Genomic DNA, 25,068 nt, shown 5'->3' with positions numbered 1-25,068 from the left:
ACGAGGAAGTGCTTCCTGAGATCAGCCAGGACAGCCTAGTTCCAATTTTAAGGTTCTGGACTCCCCCCACCAGAGGAAATTACTGCTTTTTCTACCCTCTCAAGCCCTTTAATCATCTTAATGTCACAATTCAAAGAAAGACAGTCTATTCGATGCATCCTATCCTCATGATTTAACCCTTTTCATCCCAGTATCATTCTGGTGAATTTGCACTTCATCCCCTCCACATGGACAGGGAGAGAAATTGTGGGCCCTGCTGCTTCTCCTGTTACTGGGCAGAGGCAGGCATTTTACCTGGTTTACCTTGTGCCCCAGGTCTGAAGGAAGTGCCTGCCATGTTCTCCACCTCTACAACAACAAAACCTGCCACTAATACCCAACAAACTGCACTCTCCTCATCACACCAGGTAAGCAAGAAAACAATCTTGACATCATCTTCTTGACCAATGATTTCTGTTGTCCTGGCAGTGTCCAAAACAGCCAATCTGGCGATGTAGACCATCCCGACTGACAGGCTATTTGGCCAATGATTGCTGTTGTTTTGGGAAGTGAATCCAGGACCCCCTAGGTCCAGGACCCCTCAGTGCTTTGCACCTTGTGCACCCCCACCCCCTCACAGGCCTTGCCCCTCCAAGGCTAATATATATTTCCTGAGGTGCAGTCGCCAGAACTAAACACAATATTCCAAATGGAATCGAATCAAAACTATAACAGAACATCCACCCATCTGTATTCCAGTCCGCCCGAGCTACAGGCTCATTTCATTAGCCTGTTTAATTCCTGATTGTATTTGTGTTCTAGCTTTTAGTAATTTTGTACATCTCTCTGCTTCTTCACAATCTCCACCTTCTCACTGTTTCGAAAATGTTCTGGTTTGGCACCTATTCAACCTGCCCAAGGTTTCAGCTTCAAGAAGGAGAAAACATTATGTTACAAAATTGATAGCAAACTTTTATCTACATGGAGTTTAGAGCATATTCACTCTCAGCAATCAGATGAAATGTATACCAAATCAGTCAAAGGTACACAAAGAGCATATTATTGCATTTGCACTCATTGTCCACAGGTCTTTCCTCATGTTTCAGTCTTTCTCCTTTACGTTCTTCATCTCTAATCCTTCCGTTAACAGTTGAATTTCAACACTACCTTGGCCTGAATGTGGCATCTTTTCTCTAAAGTAAGCAAACAGATAAAATGAACCAAAGCATAGACCAATCCCAGGTCACATTGATAATCCAGCTAAGGGCATCAAAACATGAATAATAATAAGAGTAGGCCATACAGCCCTTCACGCCTGGCCCACCATTCAATAACATCATGGGCAGAATCTTCTGGCTGGCGTGCGAGTGGAGGAGCCCACACGCCAGCGCTTAAAATCTCGCGTGAGCGTCCCGACGTCAGTGCGCGGCATCGCGATATTTCGGTCGGCGGGCACGCTATGCAGTGGGACACGCACCCACCATTAATTAAAGGCCTCGTTAAGGTTCTTAACTTGCCAATCGTCAACGATTTTGAGGGGCCCGTGCGAACTTTGGCTTGGTGCACGGGCCCAGCGGGTAGGTGATTTAGAACAATGCTCCATATCCCTTGATTCACTTAGTGCCCAGGAGGGTACAGTGATAATCATGGGGGATTTTAATCTACACATAGACTGGAAAAATCAGATGGGCAAAGGTAGTGTAGATGAGGAGTTCATAGAATGTTTTTGGGATAGTTTCTTAGAACAGCACATTCTGGAGCCAACCAGAGAGCAGGCTATACTAGACCTGGTATTAAGTAACGAGACAGGATTAATTGATAACCTTCTAGTGAAGGCACTCCTAGGTAGCAGCGATCATAATATGATCAAATTTTACAATCATTTTGAGGGAGAAACGAGTGCATCCATAACTAGTATTTTAAACTTTAATAAGGGCAATTATGAGGGCATGAAAGCAGAGCTAGGTAAAGTGAACTGGCAAATGAGGTTAAGGGATAGGTCAATAGAAGTTCAGTAGCAGACATTTAAAGGGATATTTCAGAATACACAGAATAGATACATTCCAATGAGAAAGAAAAATTCCAAGGGGAGGGCCCACCATCTGTGGTTAACTAAAGAAGTTAAAGACAGTATCAAACTTAAAGAAAAGGCGTATAATTACACAAAGACAGGTGGCAGGTCAGAAGATTGGAAAGAATATAGTAATATAGAGACGGATAGTAAGAGTTTCTATAGATATTTAAATAAGAGTTAACACAGTGAGCTTTGGTTCTACAGAGAGTGCATCTGGGGAATAGATAATGGAAAGTAGGGAGATTGTGGATGAATTAAACAGATATTTTGCTTCGGTCACCACTATAGAGGACACAAGTAACATCCCAGAAATACCTGTAAATCAGGAAATAGAAGGGAGGGAGGAACTCGGGAAAATTACAATCACCAGGGAAGTGGTACATACGAACATACAAACAAGGGGCAGGAGTAGGCCATTCGGCCCCTTGAGCCTGCTCCACCATTTAATAAGATCATGGCTGATCTGATTAGTAACCTCAACTCTGCATCCCTCCTACCCCAGTAACCTATCACCCCTTGCTACCTTATCTATCCATTTCTGCCTTAAAAATATTCAAAATCTCTGCTTCCACTGCCTTTTCAGGAAGAGAGTTCCAAAGATTCATGACCCTCTGAGGGAAAACATTTCACCTCATCTCCATTTTAAATGGGCAACCCCTTATTTTTAAACATTGACCCCTAGTTCTAGATTCTCCACAAGAGGAAACATCCTCTCCACATCCACCCTGTCAAGTCACCTCAGGATCTTATTGTTTCAATCATGTTTCAATCAAGTCGCCTCTTACTTTTCTAAACTCCAGCAGATACAGGCCTAACCCATCCAACCTTTCCTCATAAGACAACCCGCCCATTCCAGGTATTAGTCTGGTAAACCTCTGAACTGCTTCCAATGCATTTACATTCTTCCTTAAATAAGGTGACTAATACACAGTACTCCAGGTGTGGTCTCACTAGTGCTCTGTATAACTGAAGCATAACCTCCCTACTTTTGTATTCAATTCCCCTCTCAATAAATGATAGCATTTTATTAGCTTTCCTAGTTACTTGCTGTACTTGCACACTAGCCTTTTGTGATTCATGCACTCGGACCCCCAGATCCCTCTGCACCTCAGAGCTCTGCAATCTCTCACCATTTAGACAATATGCCTCTCTTTTATTCTTCCTGCCAAAATGGACAATTTCACATTTTCCCACATTGTACTCCATTTTCCAGATCTTTGCCCACTCATGTAACCTTTCTATATCTTTTTGTAGCCTCATGTCTTCACAAATTACATTCCTACCTATTTTTGTGTCATCAGCAAAGTTGGCAACCATTCCATCCATCCTTTCATCCAAGTCATTTATATAAATTGTAAACAGTTGAGGTCTCAGCACTGAACCCTCTGGCGCACCACTTGTTACATCTTGCCAACCTGAAAAAGACCCATTACTCTCTGCTTCCTGTTAGCCAGCCAATCTTCTATCCATGTCAATATGTTATCCCCTATACCATGAGCTTTTATTTTCCACAATAATCTTTGATGTGGCACTTTATCAAATGTCTTCTGGAAATCTAAATACAGTACATCCACCGATTCCCCTTCATCCACAGCACATGTTCCTTCCTCAGAGCCCAATAAGATGGTTAAACATGATTTCCTTTTCACAAAACCATGTTGACTCTGCCTGATTACCTTGAACTTATCCATGTGCCCTTCTTCTTTAATAATAACTTCTAACATTTTCCCTATCATAGATGTTAAGCTAACTGGTCTATAGTTTCCTGCTTTCTGACCCCCTCCCTTTCTGAATAATGGAGTTATATTTGCTGTCTTCCAAACTAATGGAACCTTTCCTGAATCTAGAAAGTTTCGGAAAATTAAAACCAATGCACCAACTATCTCACTAGCCACTTCTTTCAAGACCCTGGGATGAAGTCCATCAGACTCAGGCACTTGGCAGCCCGCAGCTCCAACAGTTTACTCCGTAGCACTTTTCTGCTGATTGTAATTTTCCTGAGTTCCTGTCTCCCTTCCATTTCCTGATTTATAGCTGCTTCTGGGATGTTACCTGTATCCTTTATAGTGAAGACTAATAATTCATTCAATTCATCGGCCGTTTCCTTGTTTTCCATTATCAATTCACCAGACTCACTTTCTACAGGACCAACACTCACTTTGTTAACTCCCAGGGTCTTAAAAGTGACTAGTGAGATAGTTGATGCATTGGTTTTAATTTTCCAAAATTCCCTAGATTCAGGGAAGGTTCCATTAGATTGGAAAATAGCAAATATAACTCCTTTATTCTAATATCTATCCTAACATCTGTCAGAGGGAAAATGTTAGAAGCTATTATTAAAGATGTTATAGCAGGGCACTTAGAAAAATTCAAGGCAAATCAGAATCAACATGGTCTTGTAAAAGGGAAATCATGTTTAACCAATTTATTGGACTCTTTGAAGGAGTGACATGTGCTGTGGATAAAGGGGAACCGGTGGCTGTACTGTACTTAGATTTCAGAAGGCATTTGATAAAGTGCCACATCAAAAATTATTGCAAAAATTAAAGCTCATGGTGTAGGGGGTAACATTGGCATGGATGGAAGATTGTCTAGCTAACAGGATGCAGAGAGTTGGCTTAAAGGGGTCTTTTTCTGGTTGGCAGGATGTGATGAGTGGTGTGCCACAGGGATCAGTGCTGGGGCCTCAGCTTTTCACAATGTATATAAATGACTTGGATGAAGGAACCGAAGGAATGGTGGCTAAATTTGCTGATGACACAAAGATAGATAGAAAGTAAACTGTGAAGAGGATGTAAAGAGGCTATGAAGTGACATAGATAGGTTAAGTAAGTGGGCAAAGATCTGGCAAATGGAGTATAATGTGGGCAAATGTGAAATTGTTCATTTCACAAGAATAAGGAAGAATAAAAAAGCTTATTATCTAAATGGTGAGAGATTGCAGAGCTCTGAGGTGTCCTAGTGCATGAATCACAAAAGGTTAGTATGGAGGTACAGCAGGTAATTAGGAAAGCTCATAGAATGTTATCGTTTATTGTGAGGGGAATTGATTACAAAAGTGAGACCACATCTGGAGTATTATGTACAGTGCTGGTCTCCTTATTTGAAGAAAGATGTAAATGTGTTAGAAGCTGTTCAGAGAAGGTTTACTAGACTAATACCAGGAATGGGTGGGTTGTCTTATGAGGAAAGGCTGGACAGGCTAGGCTTCTATACACTGGAATTTAGAAGAGTAAGAGGTAACTTAATTGAAACCTTTAAGGTCCTGAGGGGTCTTGACAGGGTGGATGTGGAGAGGATGTTTCCTCTTGTGGGAGAATCTAGAACTAGGGGTCTCTCATTTAAGACAGAGATGAGGCGAAATGTTTTTCTCTCAGAGGGTTGAGAGTCTTTGGAATTCTCTTCCTCAAAAGGCGGTGGAGGCAGAGTCTTTGCATGTTTTTAAGGCTGAGCAAGATAGGTTCTTGATAAGCAAGGGGGTGAAAGGTTATCGGGGTTAGACAGGAATGTGGGGTTGAGGTTACATTCACACCTTATTGAATGGCGGAGCAGGCTCGAGGGGCCGAGTGGCCTACTCCTACTCCCAATTCGCATGTTCGTACCTATCAATCTCTGCCTTGAATATCCTCAATGACTGAGCAACCACAGTTCTCTGGTGTGGAGGATTACATAGATTCACAAATCCTCTCAATGAAAATATTTCTCATCATCAGTCAGCAAATAGCTGACCCTTTATGTGAAACTATGACCACTAGTTCTAGACTCTCCGGCCATGGGGAGGCCAGCTCATGGTATCTGTGAAGGAATCCATCTAAAGGAATATGACTATAATGAAGGGTTAGAAGGGTAAAGGAGTTATTTTTTCCTAGAAATAACAGCTTAAAGAATTTAAGACGGTTCATTTCTGTAAAAGGGTAGAGTTCACAATGCACACATCTGGCATGTACAGACTTGTGTCTTTTACAGCAATGAGTCAACTGATAAGAAAACATGCATCCAAAAAAACTGCACACAGGAAGACAACACAATGTAGGAATTGATAAGGAGATCACACTCAGCTAGGGATTTTTACAACCTAGAACCATGTTATAATCTTAAGAAGCAGGCCCATGACGAAGGTAAAAATTTTGACCACCAGACTTGCAAGCGTGGCTTCCCTAGAGTCCAAGGGGCCCATAACTTACCAGAAATTGACAGTTATATAAATTGTCTTAGAATAAGAGAGAGCTGTTTTTCAGGAGAAACTAACAGGAATCAAAACCCAATTTGGAACATAAAGGAGCGGAACCTAATTACAATTACAAGACCACCCCTCTGCGTAAGAAATTAGATACATAGCTCAAGACATTCTTTAAGTATAGAGGAGCAAACTGGGAGGCTGTCAAATTCTCTTAACTAGTTTAGGAGGTGTCTTATTCACTCGGGGATTAAGATAAATGTTTCTTTAATATTTAATGGAAATCCTACTTAAAATATTTTTACTGTAACAACTGAAAAGTAAAATTGGATTCTCTACTAGAAAGAAGATTGTATTATCTTTCTTTTTCCTAGAGCCTATTTAACATTGTGATTGACTGTTTCTGTTATAACTTTGAATTGTATGTTCAGTTCTTTATAAAGCTTTTATACGTTTTAGAATTTATATTATCTCACATAGTCTCTGTATTCCCTATGGTGAACATTACCTAGGAGTTTTTACCCAGACTCCAATAATATCCAGGAAATTATAATCTGGCTTTACCTGACTAAAAAGGCTATCTGGAAGATGGTCATAATAAAGCAACTGATTCCTTTCCTTTGGAGAGGGCTAGATAGCTCCTTCAGACCTATTTAAGTGCCTTTAGGATCTGACTTTCTCTTCCTGAAGTTGAGGGGAATCCTCTACAAGGTACTCCTGATCTGGGATTGTGCTAAAAAGGTGCTAGGATTATAATACACCACACAACTAGCCCGGTCAAGCCCTCAGAATTCTATAGAGTTCAATGAGATCACTTCTCATTTTCTAAACTCCAGAGATTCTAGACCCATTCCACTCTCTCTCTCTCTCCTCATAGGACAACCTAATCAACCCAGAAATCAGTCTGGTGAACCTTTGTTGCACTCCCTCTACGACAAGTATATCCTTCCTCGGGTAAGGAGACCAAAACTGTACACAGTGCTCCAGGTGTGATTTCACCAAAGTCCTACATGTTGCAACAAGACTTTCTTACTCTCATACTCCAAGCTCCTTGCAGGAAAGGCAAACATACCATTTGCCTTCCTAATTGTTTGCTCTACCTGAATTCTAACTGGAGCAAAGTGAGTCCAACTTTCAGCAGACAGGCCCAACAGGGAAGAGCTGCACTCCCTCTTACCCTTCATTTAGCCGAGTTAAATGAAATTCATTTTTAAGAAAAAGAAAGTTTGGTAAACCGTTTTGAAAGGACAAGTGAAGAAACAGAAACTGTACATTATTTTTGCCAGCTTCTGGTTATAAGATTTGCTGGTCTGCAGACTTCAAACCTTGGCTCCCATTTACACTGAGGGCGTAGGGATGATATTGCTGTGTCCTGGATACTCCACCTGCTGTTACCAGCCCAGACACCAGCACATCACTGTTCACTTGCTGCCCCAGTTTCTGCTCTTTCATTTTTTAGCACAAGGTCAAGGTACCAGAATGAAAATAGGAAAGAAACCATCTGATAACAGAAACGAGGCTGACTGCTGAGGTGAAGGGATTGTCCAATGAGGAAAGATTGTGCAGGTTGGGCCTACGCCCAGGAGTTTATAGGTTGAGCCCATACCCAGGACTGCAGCGGTTCAAGGAGGCAGCTCACCACCACCTTCTCAAGGGCAATTAGGGATGGGCAATAAATGCTCTCCCAGCCAGCAATATCCACATCCCATGAATGAATAAAGAAAAAGATTCTGAGGAGGCTTGACGGGGTAGATGCTGAGAGGATGTTTCCTCTTCTGGGCGAATCTAGAACTGGGGGCACAGTTTCAGAATAAGGGATCTGTCATTTAAGGCAGAGATGAGGAGGAATTCCTTCTCCCAGAGGGTCACTAATCTTTGGAATTCTCTGCCCCAGAGAGCAGTGGAGGCTGGGTCATTGAATAGATTCAATCTATAGACAGATGTTTGATCCACAAAGGAGCCAAGGGTTATAGGGGGCAGACAGGAAAGTGGAGTTGAGGCCACAACCAGATCAGCCATGATTTTATTGAATGGTGGAACAGGCTTGAGGGGCTGAATGGCCTCCTTTTGCTCTTATTTCTTATGTTCTTCTGTAAACACGGCACATCCTTTGCAGGCGATAGCATAAAGCACAGCATGAAGGTTCAGCAGACTGCAACATTCACTGAAAACTTTAGCCACTTCTTGCCAGTCACCATTCACCGGTTGTCCTAAATCACCCTCACTGTACCCATGACTTCCACCAATCAATCAGAGATTGCTGGGCAGCCTCTAATCACCCGCTGTCCATGTCTGCCAGCCACAACCAGGATTTTATGATTCAGTCAATTCTACTTGTCTCATCCAGAAAGTGAGCTCTGACCCCTTAATGTTAAACCTCCTTTGAACCACAAAACAAGCCAGGACTACCCACCCACCAATTGATCCTACTCCTACTTCAGACTGCCATTTCCTAAGACTCCATGCTCTTGTTTTGCCATGTTTAGTTTTCTCTGCATCATCTGTGTACACCTATAGCCAGTATTGCTGTGTCTGCGGGTATATACACATTGGCTGTTGCCCTGGGATTGAACTCCTCCACCCTCCCAGGCCTTCCTCCTCAATGTCACTATTCCCCAGCCTCTGCCAACCATATTCCTGCAGGCCCCTACTCCTCTGCCCATCACCCTGATTCCCACTGATCTCCAATAACTCCTGCTCCGAATTCAGTGAATTTAATATCCTCGTCTACAAATCCCTCCTGTGGCCTCACCCACCTCTATCTCTACAATCTCCTCCAGCCCTACTTCCCAGGCATGACACCTGGTTTTAGCTACTCAGGCCTCCTGTGCAACCTCCTCTGTCAGCAGCAGACCCTGCCGCATCCTTAACCTAGTTTGTTGGAACTCCCTCCTTAAACCCCAGCATCTTGCTACTCCTCTCTCTACTTTTCAAAACTCATTTTCTGGAACCCTGGTTTCCACCATTCCTTCCAACTCTCCTACCCCAGTGTGAGCACATTTTGCTGTTCATTAAAGGGGCTTTACAAATGTTGCTGAGGTAACTTTCTACTAATACATGTATTGGAAAACAAAACAAATTGGGGCACACCTTTTCACAAAGTCCTTTAGGAATATTTTGATCTGAAAATCTCACATTGTAAAGAAAAGCTATCTGGAGTCTTCAATCCTAACCGGAACTGTATCAATGGCACCAGGAGTGAGCCCTCGGCTTAGTGCTAACACTCCCATTTTGAAAACGGACATGCAGGGTTCAGGCCCCACGCCAGACAGTCCTGGCACTAATTTCTGGTCGACATCCTACACGATATTTGAGTCCAGTGGATCTGACCCAGCTTGAACCCCCCAACCCTCACCATGTGGGCTGTGGGAGTCCACAAAACCCTCTCTCTCTAACACCTGGTATAAAGATAGTCGGCACCATGGAAGGAGGGTTCCCATCATAGGTTGTCTGACTGTTAATCAGCCAGCAAATCCTCGCACTACTTGATCGGGGGGTGGGTGGGAAGGTGGTTTGTAGACACCTGACATTTCTTACATGCATCCTCCCCCCACCACCAAAAACACACCTGGCTGTGGGCCATAAAACCCAGCCCACGGCGTTTCTAAACCAACATTTCCACTTCATCAACAACAGACTGACCTAAAAACAAGAATACTTACTGGGCCTCAACTTCAACACCTGCGAAGTTAAATGAAGCCAGTTCATTCTGTTCTGCAGCCACATTACCTGCTAAAAAAAAAAGTACAAGCTATTTTTTTTTTATATCTTGCAGTGGATTTGAAGGTAGTTTATTGGCATTCCCCAAGTTCAGGAGAGGAGGTGGGGCCCAGCTAGCTCAGATCACTGCACACCCCTTTCAGCTGCCCCTGGATTTCCTGGAGCTCTCTCAAGGAGCATAACTAGGATTGTCACCCCTTCCAGGATTGGCCTGGGGCCTCCAGGGATGAAAGGTCGCTCTCCAGGACACTGCTGTGTGCAACCCTGGAGAAAAATCATCGAGATATTAAAAAAGATTGGGTTTTTTTTTGTCATTTTCTTTGAACATTTCTTTTTACCAGATATAAAAATATTGAAAGTGGGTAAAATAAAAGGCTGTTTGGCTGTCAGTCAAGCATCGTCCAATTGGGTAATGAGTCTTTGTTCTTTGCGTTTGGCGTAGGAAGGCCGTACGTCACAAGGATAGATGTGTTGGCCGATTAATGGCTGCAGTGTGGGGGCAAGTCATGTGATGAAACCTCCAGGAATACATTTAATCACAGTTGGCAACCTGAAGCATAACTGGGCCTACTACAGACCCAATGCTGCCATTTTAATAAGGCAGCACAAAATGTTTCCCAATGAAAAAAATCATTGATGAATGCATTTGAAATTGAGCTATCCAAAATAAAAAGAGCCGGGAGATATTTGATCTCTTCTGGGACAACATTTTAGGCACGAGAATTGGCCTGAGTTCCCCTTTGCTTGATTGGAAATGGTCAGCCTTGATTCTTGCCCCTGATCACTCTCTGGTGACCTCTGCTGGGAAGCGCATGTAAAAACATTAGTTGAGGGCACAATCATATAGTCCATATATGAAAGAGTAGCTTGCATGTCATGAATGGACACCTGGGGCTATGTATGAGGCAAGTTTGATTGGCACCCCATCCACCACCTGAAACATTGATTCCCTCCATCACCGACGCACAGTAGCAGCAGTGTGTACCATCTACAAGATGCACTGCAGCAACTCACCATGGCTCCTTCGGCAGCATCTTCCAAACCCATGACCACTACCATCTAAATGGACAAGGGCAGCAGAAAGATGGGAACACCACCACCTGGAAGTTCCCCTCCAAGTCACACACCATCCTGACTTGGAACTATATTGCTGTTCCTTCACTGTAGCTGGATCAAAATCTTGGAACTCCCTTCATTTTTTTTTTCATTCACAGGATGTGGGCGTCGCTGGCTAGGCCAGCATTTATTGCCCATCCTTAGTTGCCCTTGAGAAGGTGGTGGTGAGTTGCCTTCTTGAACCGTTGCAGTCCATGTGGTGTAGGTACATCCACTGTGCTGTTAGGGAGGAAGTTCTATACTATATATGATGACCACTATAATGACCTAGATCTTGGTGTACAGGGCACCATTTCAAAACTTGTGGACAATACAAAACTTGGAAGTACTGCGAATTGTGAGGACAATAGAGTAGAACTTCAAAAGGACATAGGTTAGTGGAATGGGCAGACAAGCGGCAGATGAAATTTAATTTCATCCCTGACAAAAGCTACACTATACGACAGAGTCTAAATCAAGAAATAATGGGGGCCAATAAGAAAAGATTTTAATCTTCATACAGATTAGATGAATCAATTTGGCAAAGGTAGCCTGGAGGATGAGTTCATAGAGTGTATTTGGGACAGTTTCTTAGAACAATACATTCTGGAACCAGCCTGGCAACAGGCTCTTTTAGGCCTTGTAATGAGGCAGGGTTAATCAATGGCCTCACAGTAAAATGTGTTCTTGATAAGAGTGATCATAACATGATAGAATTTCGCATTCATGAAGGTGAGAAATGCAGGTCTGAAACTAGTCATAAACTTAAATAAAGGCAACTACAAGGGTATGAAGACAGAATTGGCTAAAGTGAACTCCGATAATAGGTTAAAAGATAAGATGGTAGAGAAGCAGTGCAGACATTTAAGGAGATATTTCATAACTCTCAAGAAAGATGTATTCCATTGAGAAAGAAAGATTCTATGAGAAGGTGCACCATTCATGGCTAAATAAAGAAGTTAAGAATGATATCAAATTGAAAGAAAAGGCATCCAATGCTACAAAGATTAGTGGTAGGCCAGAGGATTGGGAAAATTGGGAGTATGAGAGAAAACTAGCAAGAAATATAAAAACAAACAGTAAAAGCTTCTACAAGTATTTAAAAAGGAAAAGAGTAGCTAAAGCAAGCATTGATCCCTTAGAGGGTGAGACTGGGGAATTAGTAATGGGAAACAAGTAAATGGCAAAGACTTTGAACAAGTATTTTGTATCTGTCTTTGCTGTAGAAGATTCTAGAAGCATCCCAAGCTTATTAGAAAATCAAGAGGCAAAAGGAAGGGAGGTGTAGTTTTCAATTGTTCTGTGTTTGATTATGCAAATCTGTATGCTCCTGATGCTCACTGTGCTTGATTGGCTAAGCCTGGATGTGGACTCAGGAAAAAGTAAACAAACTGTAGAAAGAACTAGAAGCTAGAGCTGAAGCGTGGAGTAGACATTTTAAAGCACTGTCAATAAAAGCGGTTACACACATACAAACTAATCATCTTTGCATAATTCTGAGATTTAAAATATATAACAAATTGGCAAGAAGGATAGTTGAAAAAAATACCAACTTGGAGTTATTGCCATGGTTTTCTTGGCCATGGGTCAGTTGTAGAGGTGCAAGACACTGTTTAATAGGTTTTCATGGAATATACAAGCTACACAGTTTCTAACGAACTCTTCTATACAGCAACCTATTGCTAGCCATCAGACTGCCTCACAGGAGCATTGATTCATCTTAACAACACCCGGGTAGGATGCACTACACATTGCTGCAGTGTTTTGGGGATTTCTGCTCGCGTTGGGTGTGCAATACACATGTCATCAAACAATGGGAGTTCATTGTGTACTCTGTAGAACGGGACAAATTCTTGTTCTGTTTTGCATGTGACTGTGAATCTTGTTATGCAGGAGAAGTTGAAGGCAGAATCAGTGACAAACAGCATACTGCAGGAAGTACCTAAAAACCAACTGGCCTCGTGAAATAGAACAATTGGCGGATGATACAAAACCTGGAAGCATTATGAACAATGAGAAAGATAGTTTGGAATGGGTGGGCAAGTGGTAGATGAAATTTAATGCAGAGAATTGTGAAGTGATTCATTTTGATAGGAAGAGCACAGAGAGACAATTTAAATAAAGGGTACAATTCTAAAGGGGGTGCAGGAGGTGCCTGAGTGTATATGCGCATAAATCATTGGAGGTGACAGGATAGGTTGAGAGGGCTGTTAATAAAGCATACACTATCCTGGGCTTTATAAATTGGGGCACAGGATACAAGAGCAAGCAAGTTATCTTAAACCTGGACAAAACACTGGTTCAGCCTCAACTGGAGTAATGCATACAGTTCTGGGCACCGCACTTTAGGAAGGACAGTGAAGGTGTTAGAAAGAATGCAGAAAAGATTCACGAGTATGATTCCAGGGACGAGGAACTTCATACATCAAAGATTGGAGAAGTTGGGACTGTTCTGCTTGGAAAAAAGAAGTCTGAGAGGAGATTTTTATAGAAGTATTCAAAATCATGAGGAGTCTGGAAAGAGTAGATAGGGAGAAACTGTTCCTATTGGTGGAGGGATCGAAAACTCCGAGGCACAAATTTAAGATAATTGGCAAAGGAAGCAATGGCGACATGAGGAAATACCTTTTCACACAGTGAGTGGTTGGGTTCTGGAATACACTGAGAGTGTGGTGGTGGCAGGTTCCATTGATACATTCAAAAGGGAATTGGATTACTACCTGCAAAAGAAAAATGTGCGAGGCCACTGGGAAAAGACGGGGGAGTGGCACTTGGTGAATTGCTCCTTTAGAGGGACAACACAGACACGACAGGCTGAATGGTCTCCTTCTGTGCTGTAGCCATTCTACCAACAGAATGCTTTAAAAAGCATTACCATCCTCTGCATGGTAATGGTGGGGAGAGGGTGCACTTCCACACATTGAAGTGAGGAATATTAAAAACTTGGGACATTGCTCTGTATTTAATCCCTATTATCAACATCAAGATTATACTGAATGTGGACTAGGTGGACTGAAATTCAACCTCTTTGCTGGCCCAAATCTGCCATAAACGGACCTCAGAAAGCATCCTTCACTATCCCATCCTCAGTTCTCACACCCCCACCTGGTGAGCGCCCAGAATACTAACAGGGGCAGAATTTAGGAGCATTTACACTTCCTATGCACACAGTCACTGGGTTGATACTGGTTGATAAAGTTTGTCTAAAGGTCTTTATAACGTGCAGAATGGAAACCATTCACCTATCAATCAGGGCAAACTCAGTTAATTCGAGTCAATGTAGAGTTGTCTAACCCCACTGGGCTACCTAGTCTTGTATTTAAGTGTCAGTTAAGTAAACTAAGGAGATAAGTCACTTACCACTCAGTAAAAATCTGGACTTCAGTAAAATGTAAGCCGCCAGTGAACATACAATGATTAGTGTAACTAAGACGACTGGTATAATCCATCTGTGATGTGCGTCATTAACAGGGACAATGGCCTCCCGATAGCATTCATTAGAGAAATCTGTCCAAATACAAAAACATTAGTGGGATATTGAAATAAGAAAATATGAACTATTTCATTTTCTTATCCTTTTCTTGGCACAATGTTTGGAGATATAGGGCATGCAGTGAGTAACAGAGTAGGGTTTACACTTGCGATTAGAAATTTATTTTAATGTCAAAGCACACAGTATTTGCAACTAGTGAATGATGGACCAGAATTTACAGTCAAAACTTGAGACTAAGAGCACTCACCAGTATTTATGCACAAAGCATGCAGCAACTTGGGGTAAGAACACGGTTAAATGCGGAAAACCCTGCGCTGTTCATTTCACAATACATCAATCTGATGGTTAAGGAGATACACAGTTGCTTGCCCTGTTCACAGGTCCCAGATGCCCCGTAGGGGGCACCATTCTGTTTCCATTACCCACTCCCAGCAACTTGTAGTGTAAAAGCTACTGGAAACTAAATGGATGCAGCAAGTCTAGCCATTCGCCAGCTATCTGATCAGCTTGACCTCACTGAGTAGCAGCGGAACAGGTTCAAGGGACTGAAAGCTCACTCCTGTACCTGGGTACAGTCAATTATGACTCCATGGGTTGGGCTACTGGGAGTCCCTGACACACTGGTGGGAAGTGATCAAGGGAAGCATCAAGAGGTTTTTCATCCTCAAAGGCACCCAGAAAGCTAGAAAGGAACAGAGGGAAATGTCCCGACTCCAGGAAAAGATGCAGAATCTGCTCCGGCTGCGGTCGATGGGGGTCGATGTCAAGGAGGAGCTCCAAGAGGTGAAGGGCCAGCAAGCCTCGCACTTTGCCTCGGAGGCCTCCAAGATCATCTTCCGTTCCAGAGTCCGCTCCGTGGAGCAGGATGAGACGTGCTCACGTTTCTTCTTCCAAAAGGTACACAGAGAGCGCTCTGTGATCAGCAGCCTGAAGGAAGAAGACGGCTCAGTAAAGTCATCACGGTCCGACATTCTGAGGATCAGCAAATCCTTTTATGCCGGACTGTATGACGTGAAGCCCACGGACAGCACGGCCTCCCAGTCCTTCCTGTCCTCTATCACGGAGGTCCTAGACCACAGTACGCGGGAGAGCCTAGACAAACCGCTAACTCCTGACGAACTGACTAAGGCCCTCGAGTCCTTCGAGAAGAGTAAAACCCCCGGAAGCGACGGCCTGCCGGCGGAGTTGTATTCGGCTCTGTGGGACTTGATCGGCCCAGACCTGCTAGAAGTGTACGAGAGTATGCTCCTGGCCGGCAGCATGTCAGAATCCATGAGGAAAGGCATCATCACCCTCATCTACAAGCACAAGGGGGAAAGGGAGGAAATTAGAAATTGGCGACCCATTTCACTGTTGAATATGGACTATAAGATTCTGTCCAAGGTCATCGCCAACCGGGTCAAATCCGCTCTGGAATTGGTGATTCACCCTGACCAGACCTGCTCTGTGCCAGGCAGGAAGATCTCTGACAGCCTGGCGCTGCTCAGGGATACGATTGCCTATGTACAGGACAGGGGTGTGGATACCTGCCTCATCAGCTTGGATCAGGAGAAGGCCTTTGACAGAATATCGCACACCTACATGGGGGATGTGCTCTCCAAAATGGGCTTTGGGGAGGGAATTCGAAATTGGATCCAACTGCTCTACACTAACATCAGTAGCGCAGTCTCAATCAATGGGTGGGAAACAGATAGCTTTCCGATTAAATCTGGAGTCAGGCAGGGCTGCCCTCTCTCGCCTGTCCTTTTCGTGTGCTGCATAGAACCCTTTGCCGAGTCCATCAGGAAGGATCCGGGCATAAGAGGAGTGACGATCCCAGGCAGTGGAGGCACTCAGGTAAAAGCCTCCCTGTACATGGACGACGTCGCCGTCTTCTGCTCGGATCCGCTGTCGGTGCGCAGACTGATGCACGTCTGCGACCAGTTCGAACTGGCCTCGGGAGCCAAGGTAAATCGTGGGAAGAGCGAGGCCATGTTCTTTGGGAAGTGGGCTGACCGATCCTTTGTCCCCTTCACTGTCAGGGCTGACGGCCTGAAGGTGCTGGGGATATGGTTCGGAGGGACCGGGGCATGCGTTAGAAACTGGAAGGAGCGAGTGGCTATGGTGAAAAGGAAACTGGGCATGTGGGAGCGACGCTCCCTCTCCATTGCGGGTAAGAACCTGGTCATCAGGTGTGAGGTACTCTCGCTGTTGCTGTACGTGGCGCAGGTCTGGCCCATTCCACACTCCTGCGCGATGGCGATCACTCGAGCCATCTTCCGCTTTATCTGGAGGTCGAAAATGGATCGTGTCTGCAGGGACGCGATGTACAAGCCTCTAGATAAAGGGGGAAAAAACGTGCCCAACATCGCCCTCATACTGATGGCCACCTTTGTGTGCGGCTGCATCAAGCGGTGCGTAGACCCTCAGTACGCAAACACCAAGTGTCACTACGTGCTGAGGTTCTACCTGTCCCCGGTGTTGCGAAGGATGGGTCTGGCCACGCTGCCGCGGAACGCTCCAAGTAGTTGGACCGTGCCGTACCACCTGTCCCTGGTGGAAAAATTTATGCAGAAAAACACCTTTGACCACAAGTCCATCAGGCAGTGGTCAGCACGTAACGTCCTAGAGGCCCTGAGGGATAAGGAGAGGGTGGACCCTGTGGGATGGTTCCCCGAGCAGACTGTCAAAGTCATTTGGCAGAATGCCTCATCGCCAGAACTTTCCAACAAGCACCAAGACGTAGCTTGGCTGGTGGTGAGAAAGGCCCTCCCCGTCAGATCCTTCCTACACGCCAGGAGTCTCACCCCCTCTGCACGATGCCCTCGAGGTGGCTGTGGTGGGGAAGAGACCGTTGTTCACCTCCTTGTGGATTGTGCCTTTGCAAAGAAAGTCTGGAGAGAGATGCAGTGGTTGCTGTCGAGGTTCATCCCGAGCAGTTCTGTGACACAGGACTCTGTGCTCTACGGGCTGTTCCCAGGGACACACACCGAGACAAACATCGACTGCAGCTGGAGGATCATCAACTCGGTGAAAGAGGCGCTTTGGTCTGCCCGAAACTTGTTGGTCTTCCAGCACAAAGAGTTGTCCCCGACCGATTGTTGCGGACTGGCACAATCCAAAGTCCAGGAATACGTGCTGAGGGACGCACTAAAGCTTGGGGCAGCTGCCGCAAAGGCGCAATGGGGAAGGGTCGCTGTCTAAGACCTTTCTACCACAGCGCACCGAGAGACTGGGAACTGTTTAGAGCCCCTCGGGCTGTACAGATCAAAATGAAAGGCTGTAAATGATTGTAACATTGTTTGTACTGATGCACCTGGTGATACATTTTGTAAAAGTTTAACCTGGATTGTACCCTTGTAATGTTGTTTTTGAAATGGTTTTGAATGTGATTGAAGATTTTTATGAATAAAGTATATTTTTACAAAAAAAAAAAAAAACTGGCACCACAGCCCCTGGAATCTGGGAGCAGTGAGGCAATCATCGCACCCCAGCTCCAGGAAGCCGGGAACAGCAACCCCCCAGAGGGGGTGAGTTTTGGAGAAGCTTCTCCAGCAAAGGTCATCTCAAAATCCGCTCACTACGTGAACCTCCAGATGCCACTGGAGCAGAACACGGCCAAGGAGATCTACCTCAGCCCATCCAAAGTGAAGGAATTTGAGCTCACTACGGGTATGAAGGAGCAGACTAAAGGTCTGGGACTCTCAGAGACAGTGGGTTTGGTAGGAGAATAAATGCTTTAATATGGGTTTAAAGATTGTATCCATAAATGTGCGTAGCATTAAATCTACTACGCGATGTGTTGCGACCTTGGACTACCTTGCCAAGGTCAAAGCTGACCTGTTGTTTCTGCAGGAGTGTGCGATACCGCACCTCAGCTCCTACAGGCAATGGTCACGATGGTGGTCCCACGGGCCATCGATCTGGTCGGGCGGAAACGACTCTCGTTCCTCCGGCCTGGGTATTCTGCTGCGGGGAGGCAACTTCACCGTCTCCGAGGTCAAGGAGGTGGTGGGCGGGCGACTCCTGGTAGCAGACGTAATGTACAAGAACGCTCCACTCCGGTTAATTAACGTGTACGGCCCGGCACAAGGGGCTGAGCGGCTGGAGGTTTTTCAGCAGCTCCCACTGCTGCTGGCGACCTCCAGGCCGGTCATTCTGGGCGGGGACTTCAACTGCATCATCGATGCGGCTGGACGATCCGGCAGGGCCGGAAGCAGATTGGACGCTACGTCCAGATCCCTGATGGAAACAGTTAAGGATGCCAAGCTGCACGACGTCTTCAGCAACCCTGCAGACGGAGCGCAGCGTAGATACACCTGGTCGCGGCCAGACGGGTCCATTCGTTCCAGGATAGACTTCCTGTTTGTGTCCCGTGCATTCACAGTCAGATCCACCGAGGTCAAGCCGGTGTTCTTCTCTGACCACTGCCTCCTACTGGCGGACTGCCACTTGGAGGAAGACCTGAGGGTGGGCAGGGGGGCATGGAAGCTAAATGTGCAACTGCTGACCCCAGAGAACATTGAGGAGCTCAAGAGGGATTACAAAGGTTGGAGAACCGTGAAACCCCTCTTTGAGTCCCTGACACACTGGTGGGAAGTGATCAAGGGAAGCATCAAGAGGTTTTTCATCCTCAAAGGCACCCAGAAAGCTAGAAAGGAACAGAGGGAAATGTCCCGACTCCAGGAAAAGATGCAGAATCTGCTCCGGCTGCGGTCGATGGGGGTCGATGTCAAGGAGGAGCTCCAAGAGGTGAAGGGCCAGCAAGCCTCGCACTTTGCCTCGGAGGCCTCCAAGATCATCTTCCGTTCCAGAGTCCGCTCCGTGGAGCAGGATGAGACGTGCTCACGTTTCTTCTTCCAAAAGGTACACAGAGAGCGCTCTGTGATCAGCAGCCTGAAGGAAGAAGACGGCTCAGTAAAGTCATCACGGTCCGACATTCTGAGGATCAGCAAATCCTTTTATGCCGGACTGTATGACGTGAAGCCCACGGACAGCACGGCCTCCCAGTCCTTCCTGTCCTCTATCACGGAGGTCCTAGACCACAGTACTCGGGAGAGCCTAGACAAACCGCTAACCCCTGACGAACTGACTAAGGCCCTCGAGTCCTTCGAGAAGAGTAAAACCCCCGGAAGCGACGGCCTGCCGGCGGAGTTGTATTCGGCTCTGTGGGACTTGATCGGCCCAGACCTGCTAGAAGTGTACGAGAGTATGCTCCTGGCCGGCAGCATGTCAGAATCCATGAGGAAAGGCATCATCACCCTCATCTACAAGCACAAGGGGGAAAGGGAGGAAATTAGAAATTGGCGACCCATTTCACTGTTGAATATGGACTATAAGATTCTGTCCAAGGTCATCGCCAACCGGGTCAAATCCGCTCTGGAATTGGTGATTCACCCTGACCAGACCTGCTCTGTGCCAGGCAGGAAGATCTCTGACAGCCTGGCGCTGCTCAGGGATACGATTGCCTATGTACAGGACAGGGGTGTGGATACCTGCCTCATCAGCTTGGATCAGGAGAAGGCCTTTGACAGAATATCGCACACCTACATGGGGGATGTGCTCTCCAAAATGGGGTTTGGGGAGGGAATTCGAAATTGGATCCAACTGCTCTACACTAACATCAGTAGCGCAGTCTCAATCAATGGGTGGGAAACAGATAGCTTTCCGATTAAATCTGGAGTCAGGCAGGGCTGCCCTCTCTCGCCTGTCCTTTTTGTGTGCTGCATAGAACCCTTTGCCGAGTCCATCAGGAAGGATCCGGGCATAAGAGGAGTGACGATCCCAGGCAGTGGAGGCACTCAGGTAAAAGCCTCCCTGTACATGGACGACGTCGCCGTCTTCTGCTCGGATCCGCTGTCGGTGCGCAGACTGATGCACGTCTGCGACCAGTTCGAACTGGCCTCGGGAGCCAAGGTAAATCGTGGGAAGAGCGAGGCCATGTTCTTTGGGAAGTGGGCTGACCGATCCTTTGTCCCCTTCACTGTCAGGGCTGACGGCCTGAAGGTGCTGGGGATATGGTTCGGAGGGACCGGGGCATGCGTTAGAAACTGGAAGGAGCGAGTGGCTATGGTGAAAAGGAAACTGGGCATGTGGGAGCGACGCTCCCTCTCCATTGCGGGTAAGAACCTGGTCATCAGGTGTGAGGTACTCTCGCTGTTGCTGTACGTGGCGCAGGTCTGGCCCATTCCACACTCCTGCGCGATGGCGATCACTCGAGCCATCTTCCACTTTATCTGGAGGTCGAAAATGGATCGTGTCTGCAGGGACGCGATGTACAAGCCTCTAGATAAAGGGGGAAAAAACGTGCCCAACATCGCCCTCATACTGATGGCCACCTTTGTGTGCGGCTGCATCAAGCGGTGCGTAGACCCTCAGTACGCAAACACCAAGTGTCACTACGTGCTGAGGTTCTACCTGTCCCCGGTGTTGCGAAGGATGGGTCTGGCCACGCTGCCGCGGAACGCTCCAAGTAGTTGGACCGTGCCGTACCACCTGTCCCTGGTGGAAAAATTTATGCAGAAAAACACCTTTGACCACAAGTCCATCAGGCAGTGGTCAGCACGTAACGTCCTAGAGGCCCTGAGGGATAAGGAGAGGGTGGACCCTGTGGGATGGTTCCCCGAGCAGACTGTCAAAGTCATTTGGCAGAATGCCTCATCGCCAGAACTTTCCAACAAGCACCAAGACGTAGCTTGGCTGGTGGTGAGAAAGGCCCTCCCCGTCAGATCCTTCCTACACGCCAGGAGTCTCACCCCCTCTGCACGATGCCCTCGAGGTGGCTGTGGTGGGGAAGAGACCGTTGTTCACCTCCTTGTGGATTGTGCCTTTGCAAAGAAAGTCTGGAGAGAGATGCAGTGGTTGCTGTCGAGGTTCATCCCGAGCAGTTCTGTGACACAGGACTCTGTGCTCTACGGGCTGTTCCCAGGGACACACACCGAGACAAACATCAACTGCAGCTGGAGGATCATCAACTCGGTGAAAGACGCGCTTTGGTCTGCCCGAAACTTGTTGGTCTTCCAGCACAAAGATTTGTCCCCGACCGATTGTTGCGGACTGGCACAATCCAAAGTCCAGGACTACGTGCTGAGGGACGCACTAAAGCTTGGGGCAGCTGCCGCAAAGGCGCAATGGGGAAGGGTCGCTGTCTAAGACCTTTCTACCACAGCGCACCGAGAGACTGGGAACTGTTTAGAGCCCCTCGGGCTGTACAGATCAAAATGAAAGGCTGTAAATGACTGTAATATTGTTTGTACTGATGCACCTGGTGATACATTTTGTAAAAGTTTAACCTGGATTGTACCCTTGTAATGTTGTTTTTGAAATGGTTTTGAATGTGATTGAAGATTTTTATGAATAAAGTATATTTTTACAATAAAAAAAAAAAAAACTGGATCTCAATTAGTAAAACAATAATACCTGCATTCATATCATGTTATCAAAATGTCTCCAAATGCTACATACGATGAATAGCGTTTTGGAATTCAGTGACTATGTAGTATTATGCTGAACTATACAGGCTAGGAAAGTCCCATTGTGTAGTGTGGTACCAGGCTATACAGACCAGGAATCCCACCTGGGACCTTCTCACTTTGCTCAATGTTAGCTGATCTCAGCCAGAAAAGTAGTGGATGGTGCTACAACTGACCTCAATGTTCCTGGATGCAGGAGGGGTAGAATCAGGTACTCCAGGCCACTATATAATCACTATATAACCAGTGTTGGGGTGAATACAGGATTAGGTTTCCCTCTGATATCTCTTGATGGGTTGAATAATACTGAAACTCGCTCCTACCGGACATGTGAAGTTCAGGACAGTTGGGTTACCACAAACAGAGGAATGGAATCTCAACATGTCAGGAACTCCACAGCATGAAAACATGACTGTCTATGCTTGAGGTTTCTTTCCCCCAAGGGGAAGGACATATTGCCTAATTTTACTTACTCCAAGATAAGGTTGCAGTTTTATTCTCCTGGAGCTTGGCGTTGTATATAGAGCAACGAAGGGTAACGAAGTCTGATTTCGCTTGGATCCAGAGGGTGGAGGTGATGTTGCACAATTCCTTTCTAGAACAACTAATGTGATTCTTGACTGTCCTGCTTTCATTAAAGATGTTCATAATAGTCCAGTGTACAATTGGTTCTGGATAGCCGCCCCATGAGGAGCAAATCACCCTCACAAGCTCTCCATGATCCAGGTCTCTCTGCTCAGGTTCTGCAGTCAACACAGGCTCTGTATAATGGGCTAAAATTACCAACCAAAAGGAACATAAAGGCCAAAGGTTAGTTGCAGAGTTCAAGGGTCAGTTTCAAACCTTAACTGAAGATGCAATTGTGTTACTCTCAATGGACAAAACAGAAAATCATCCCATTAATTGCAAGGGGATTTGAGGACAGGGGTAAAGATGTTTTGCTGCAATTGTAAAGAGACTTGGTGAGGCCTTGCCTGGAATATTAGAGCAAATCTGGGACGATTCTGCCTAAGTATGGGAGCAGGCGGGTAAAATTACATTTCACCCATCGGCCGCAATGGTGGCTTCTCACGCCGTATCGTCCCAAACCCGCTGTATTAATGATGCGTTCCCGGGAAACACGCCCTTTCCGTAGCAGGTGGGCCCTGATGCCACACCATCACCCCTCTGCTTCATCACACCGGGCACCACATTTAAACTGCAGCCGCGCGCACACCTCTCAGCGCTTCCAGCCCACGACTGCGGCACAGAGGACAGGATGGCCCCGAAAGGCAAAAAGTCTGCAGCCCCCCTGCTTCAGTGACACATCCCTCGAGTGCCTTTTGAAAGGTGGAGGCCCTGCTGTGATGTCCTCTAGCCCCCACTCTGCGTGCAAGAAGAGCAGCTGCATCACCCACCCAGCATGGGAGGCGGTGGCAGCGGTGGTCAGTGCCAATGCCCTGCAAAAGAGGACAGCAACCCAGTGCCACTACAGGATGGATGATCTCCTCTGTTCCACCAGGGTAAGTCACTCTTCTCATCGCTCTCAACTCACACACTCACAAACCCATCACACATCCACAGGGATCTCACACCTCAAGGGACAACACCACTAACTCTCACACACACCCTCACATCCCCATCAGGGTCATATCCTCTGGAGCTCACATCCTCATCCCGTCCATGACTCCGCTCACCACACAAACATTCCCCGCAGTGCCATGTGTCCTGCTCACACTCTCTCCAACTTTTTCCACGCACAAGGAGCCTGCTCGCAGCAGGGAGAGACCCCAGACCAGGGGTGGAGTGGCCCACATTAGGCCCCTCACTCACTTTGAGGAGTGTGCCCTCGCGCTGACTGGTGAGGATGTGGACCCTGCCTGTGGTGACAGTGAGGTCGGTGGTGAACACCCACGTGAGGATCCTGCACCACATCATCTCTCTCTCAACACAACTGTGAGTGTGAGTGCTCTCTCTCTCTCTCTGCTGCTTTTGACTCTGCTGCCAGGCACTAATTACCTCTACTTTGGTTCACAGGGAGCTCTGCCAAGCGACCAACACCCTCAGCCAGCCAGTCCCTCAGCTCCATCCACATCCTCACCTCCAGCCAAGAGGACACCTCCTCCATTGAAGAGCTGGAAATAAGCAGCCTGGAAGACCCATCACAGCGCTTACCCACACCCTCCACCAGCGCAGAGACACACACCTCGGTGGGATCTAGATCTAGTGCAGGCTCGGGTTCACAATCTGGAGGTCACCACACAGACACGTGTCCGCAGTAGGAGGAGGCAGGTTCAGCTGAGCTTCCCGATGCTCGGAGGATGCTGGGGAAGAGGCGCCTGTGATGTCCGAGTCAGATGATGAGCCTCTAGATTCGGCCTTCCAACTCATCCTGGAGAGTCAGCAGAAGGCAGGGAACATGTTGGAAGAGCTGTTGGAAGCCCTCAGAGTGGCACGTGAGTTGGAGTGCGCCACCTGCTCTCTGATGAAGTGGTGCCCACATGTGGGCATATGGAGGTCTCCATGGGGAGGATGGCGGGTGCCACGGAGACCCTGGTCCGGCAGAATGTGGAGACCTGCACTCCATCGTGGGAGCCATGGGTGAGTTCCTGTAGTGACAATGCGAGAGGGAAACAGGGCACCTCGATATTCCTCCAGGTGCCCCTTCCCCTCAAGGAGTCAGGCCGGGGCCCTTGGGCTCCTGAAGGGAGGAGGAGAGGCAGCTGGACAGCCCTGGGTCATCCACTCAGGAATCTCAGAGGCTGTCCTCTCCCTCTGAGTCCCCTTTGCCTGTGACCCCCTCAACCTCATCTTTGGTCACTGCAGGGGGAGCAGCTGGTCAATGAGTGATTCTGGAGGGGGAAATGTGTGTGTGTGTGTGTGTGTGTGTGTGTGTGTGTGGAATCACTCTCATCTCACTGTCCTGAGCATTTCCAATGCTGCCTGCTGGGGATCACTATCGATTGTCCATCTGAGCCGATCTGTATCTCCGCCACCCACTGACCACACTCCCATGCAGCACCTGATCTCACCCACCACAACTGTTGTTTCACTTTTGATTTCGACAGCAGGGTCTTGATTCAGTTTTACTTTCACTCCC

General features: G+C 46.7%; 1 protein-coding gene across 2 annotated transcripts in view; it reads right to left on the bottom strand.

The window, feature by feature from the left end:
* Nucleotides 1-582: 582 nt before the first annotated feature.
* The window catches only part of LOC144669533 (CD276 antigen-like), a 63,829-nt gene continuing 39,343 nt past the window's right edge, over nucleotides 583-25,068 (bottom strand). The window contains exons 6-9 of one of the 2 annotated variants that reach the window (XM_078532002.1): nucleotides 22,463-22,762; nucleotides 14,406-14,552; nucleotides 9,893-9,962; nucleotides 583-1,172 (exon numbers count right to left, since the gene is read on the bottom strand). In XM_078532002.1, coding sequence (XP_078388128.1) covers nucleotides 1,082-1,172; nucleotides 9,893-9,962; nucleotides 14,406-14,552; nucleotides 22,463-22,762 — 608 coding nt within the window. In that variant the 3' untranslated portion in view covers nucleotides 583-1,081. The remainder of the gene's footprint in view (nucleotides 1,173-9,892; nucleotides 9,963-14,405; nucleotides 14,553-22,462; nucleotides 22,763-25,068) is intronic. The other variant, XM_078532003.1, reaches the window with a different exon arrangement.

The sequence above is a fragment of the Cetorhinus maximus genome, chromosome 29, assembly GCF_964194155.1.
Source record: "Cetorhinus maximus chromosome 29, sCetMax3.hap1.1, whole genome shotgun sequence".
NCBI lineage: Eukaryota > Metazoa > Chordata > Chondrichthyes > Lamniformes > Cetorhinidae > Cetorhinus > Cetorhinus maximus.
Note: the sequence above shows the minus strand (reverse complement) of the source record. Positions and strands in the feature narration are given on the sequence as shown.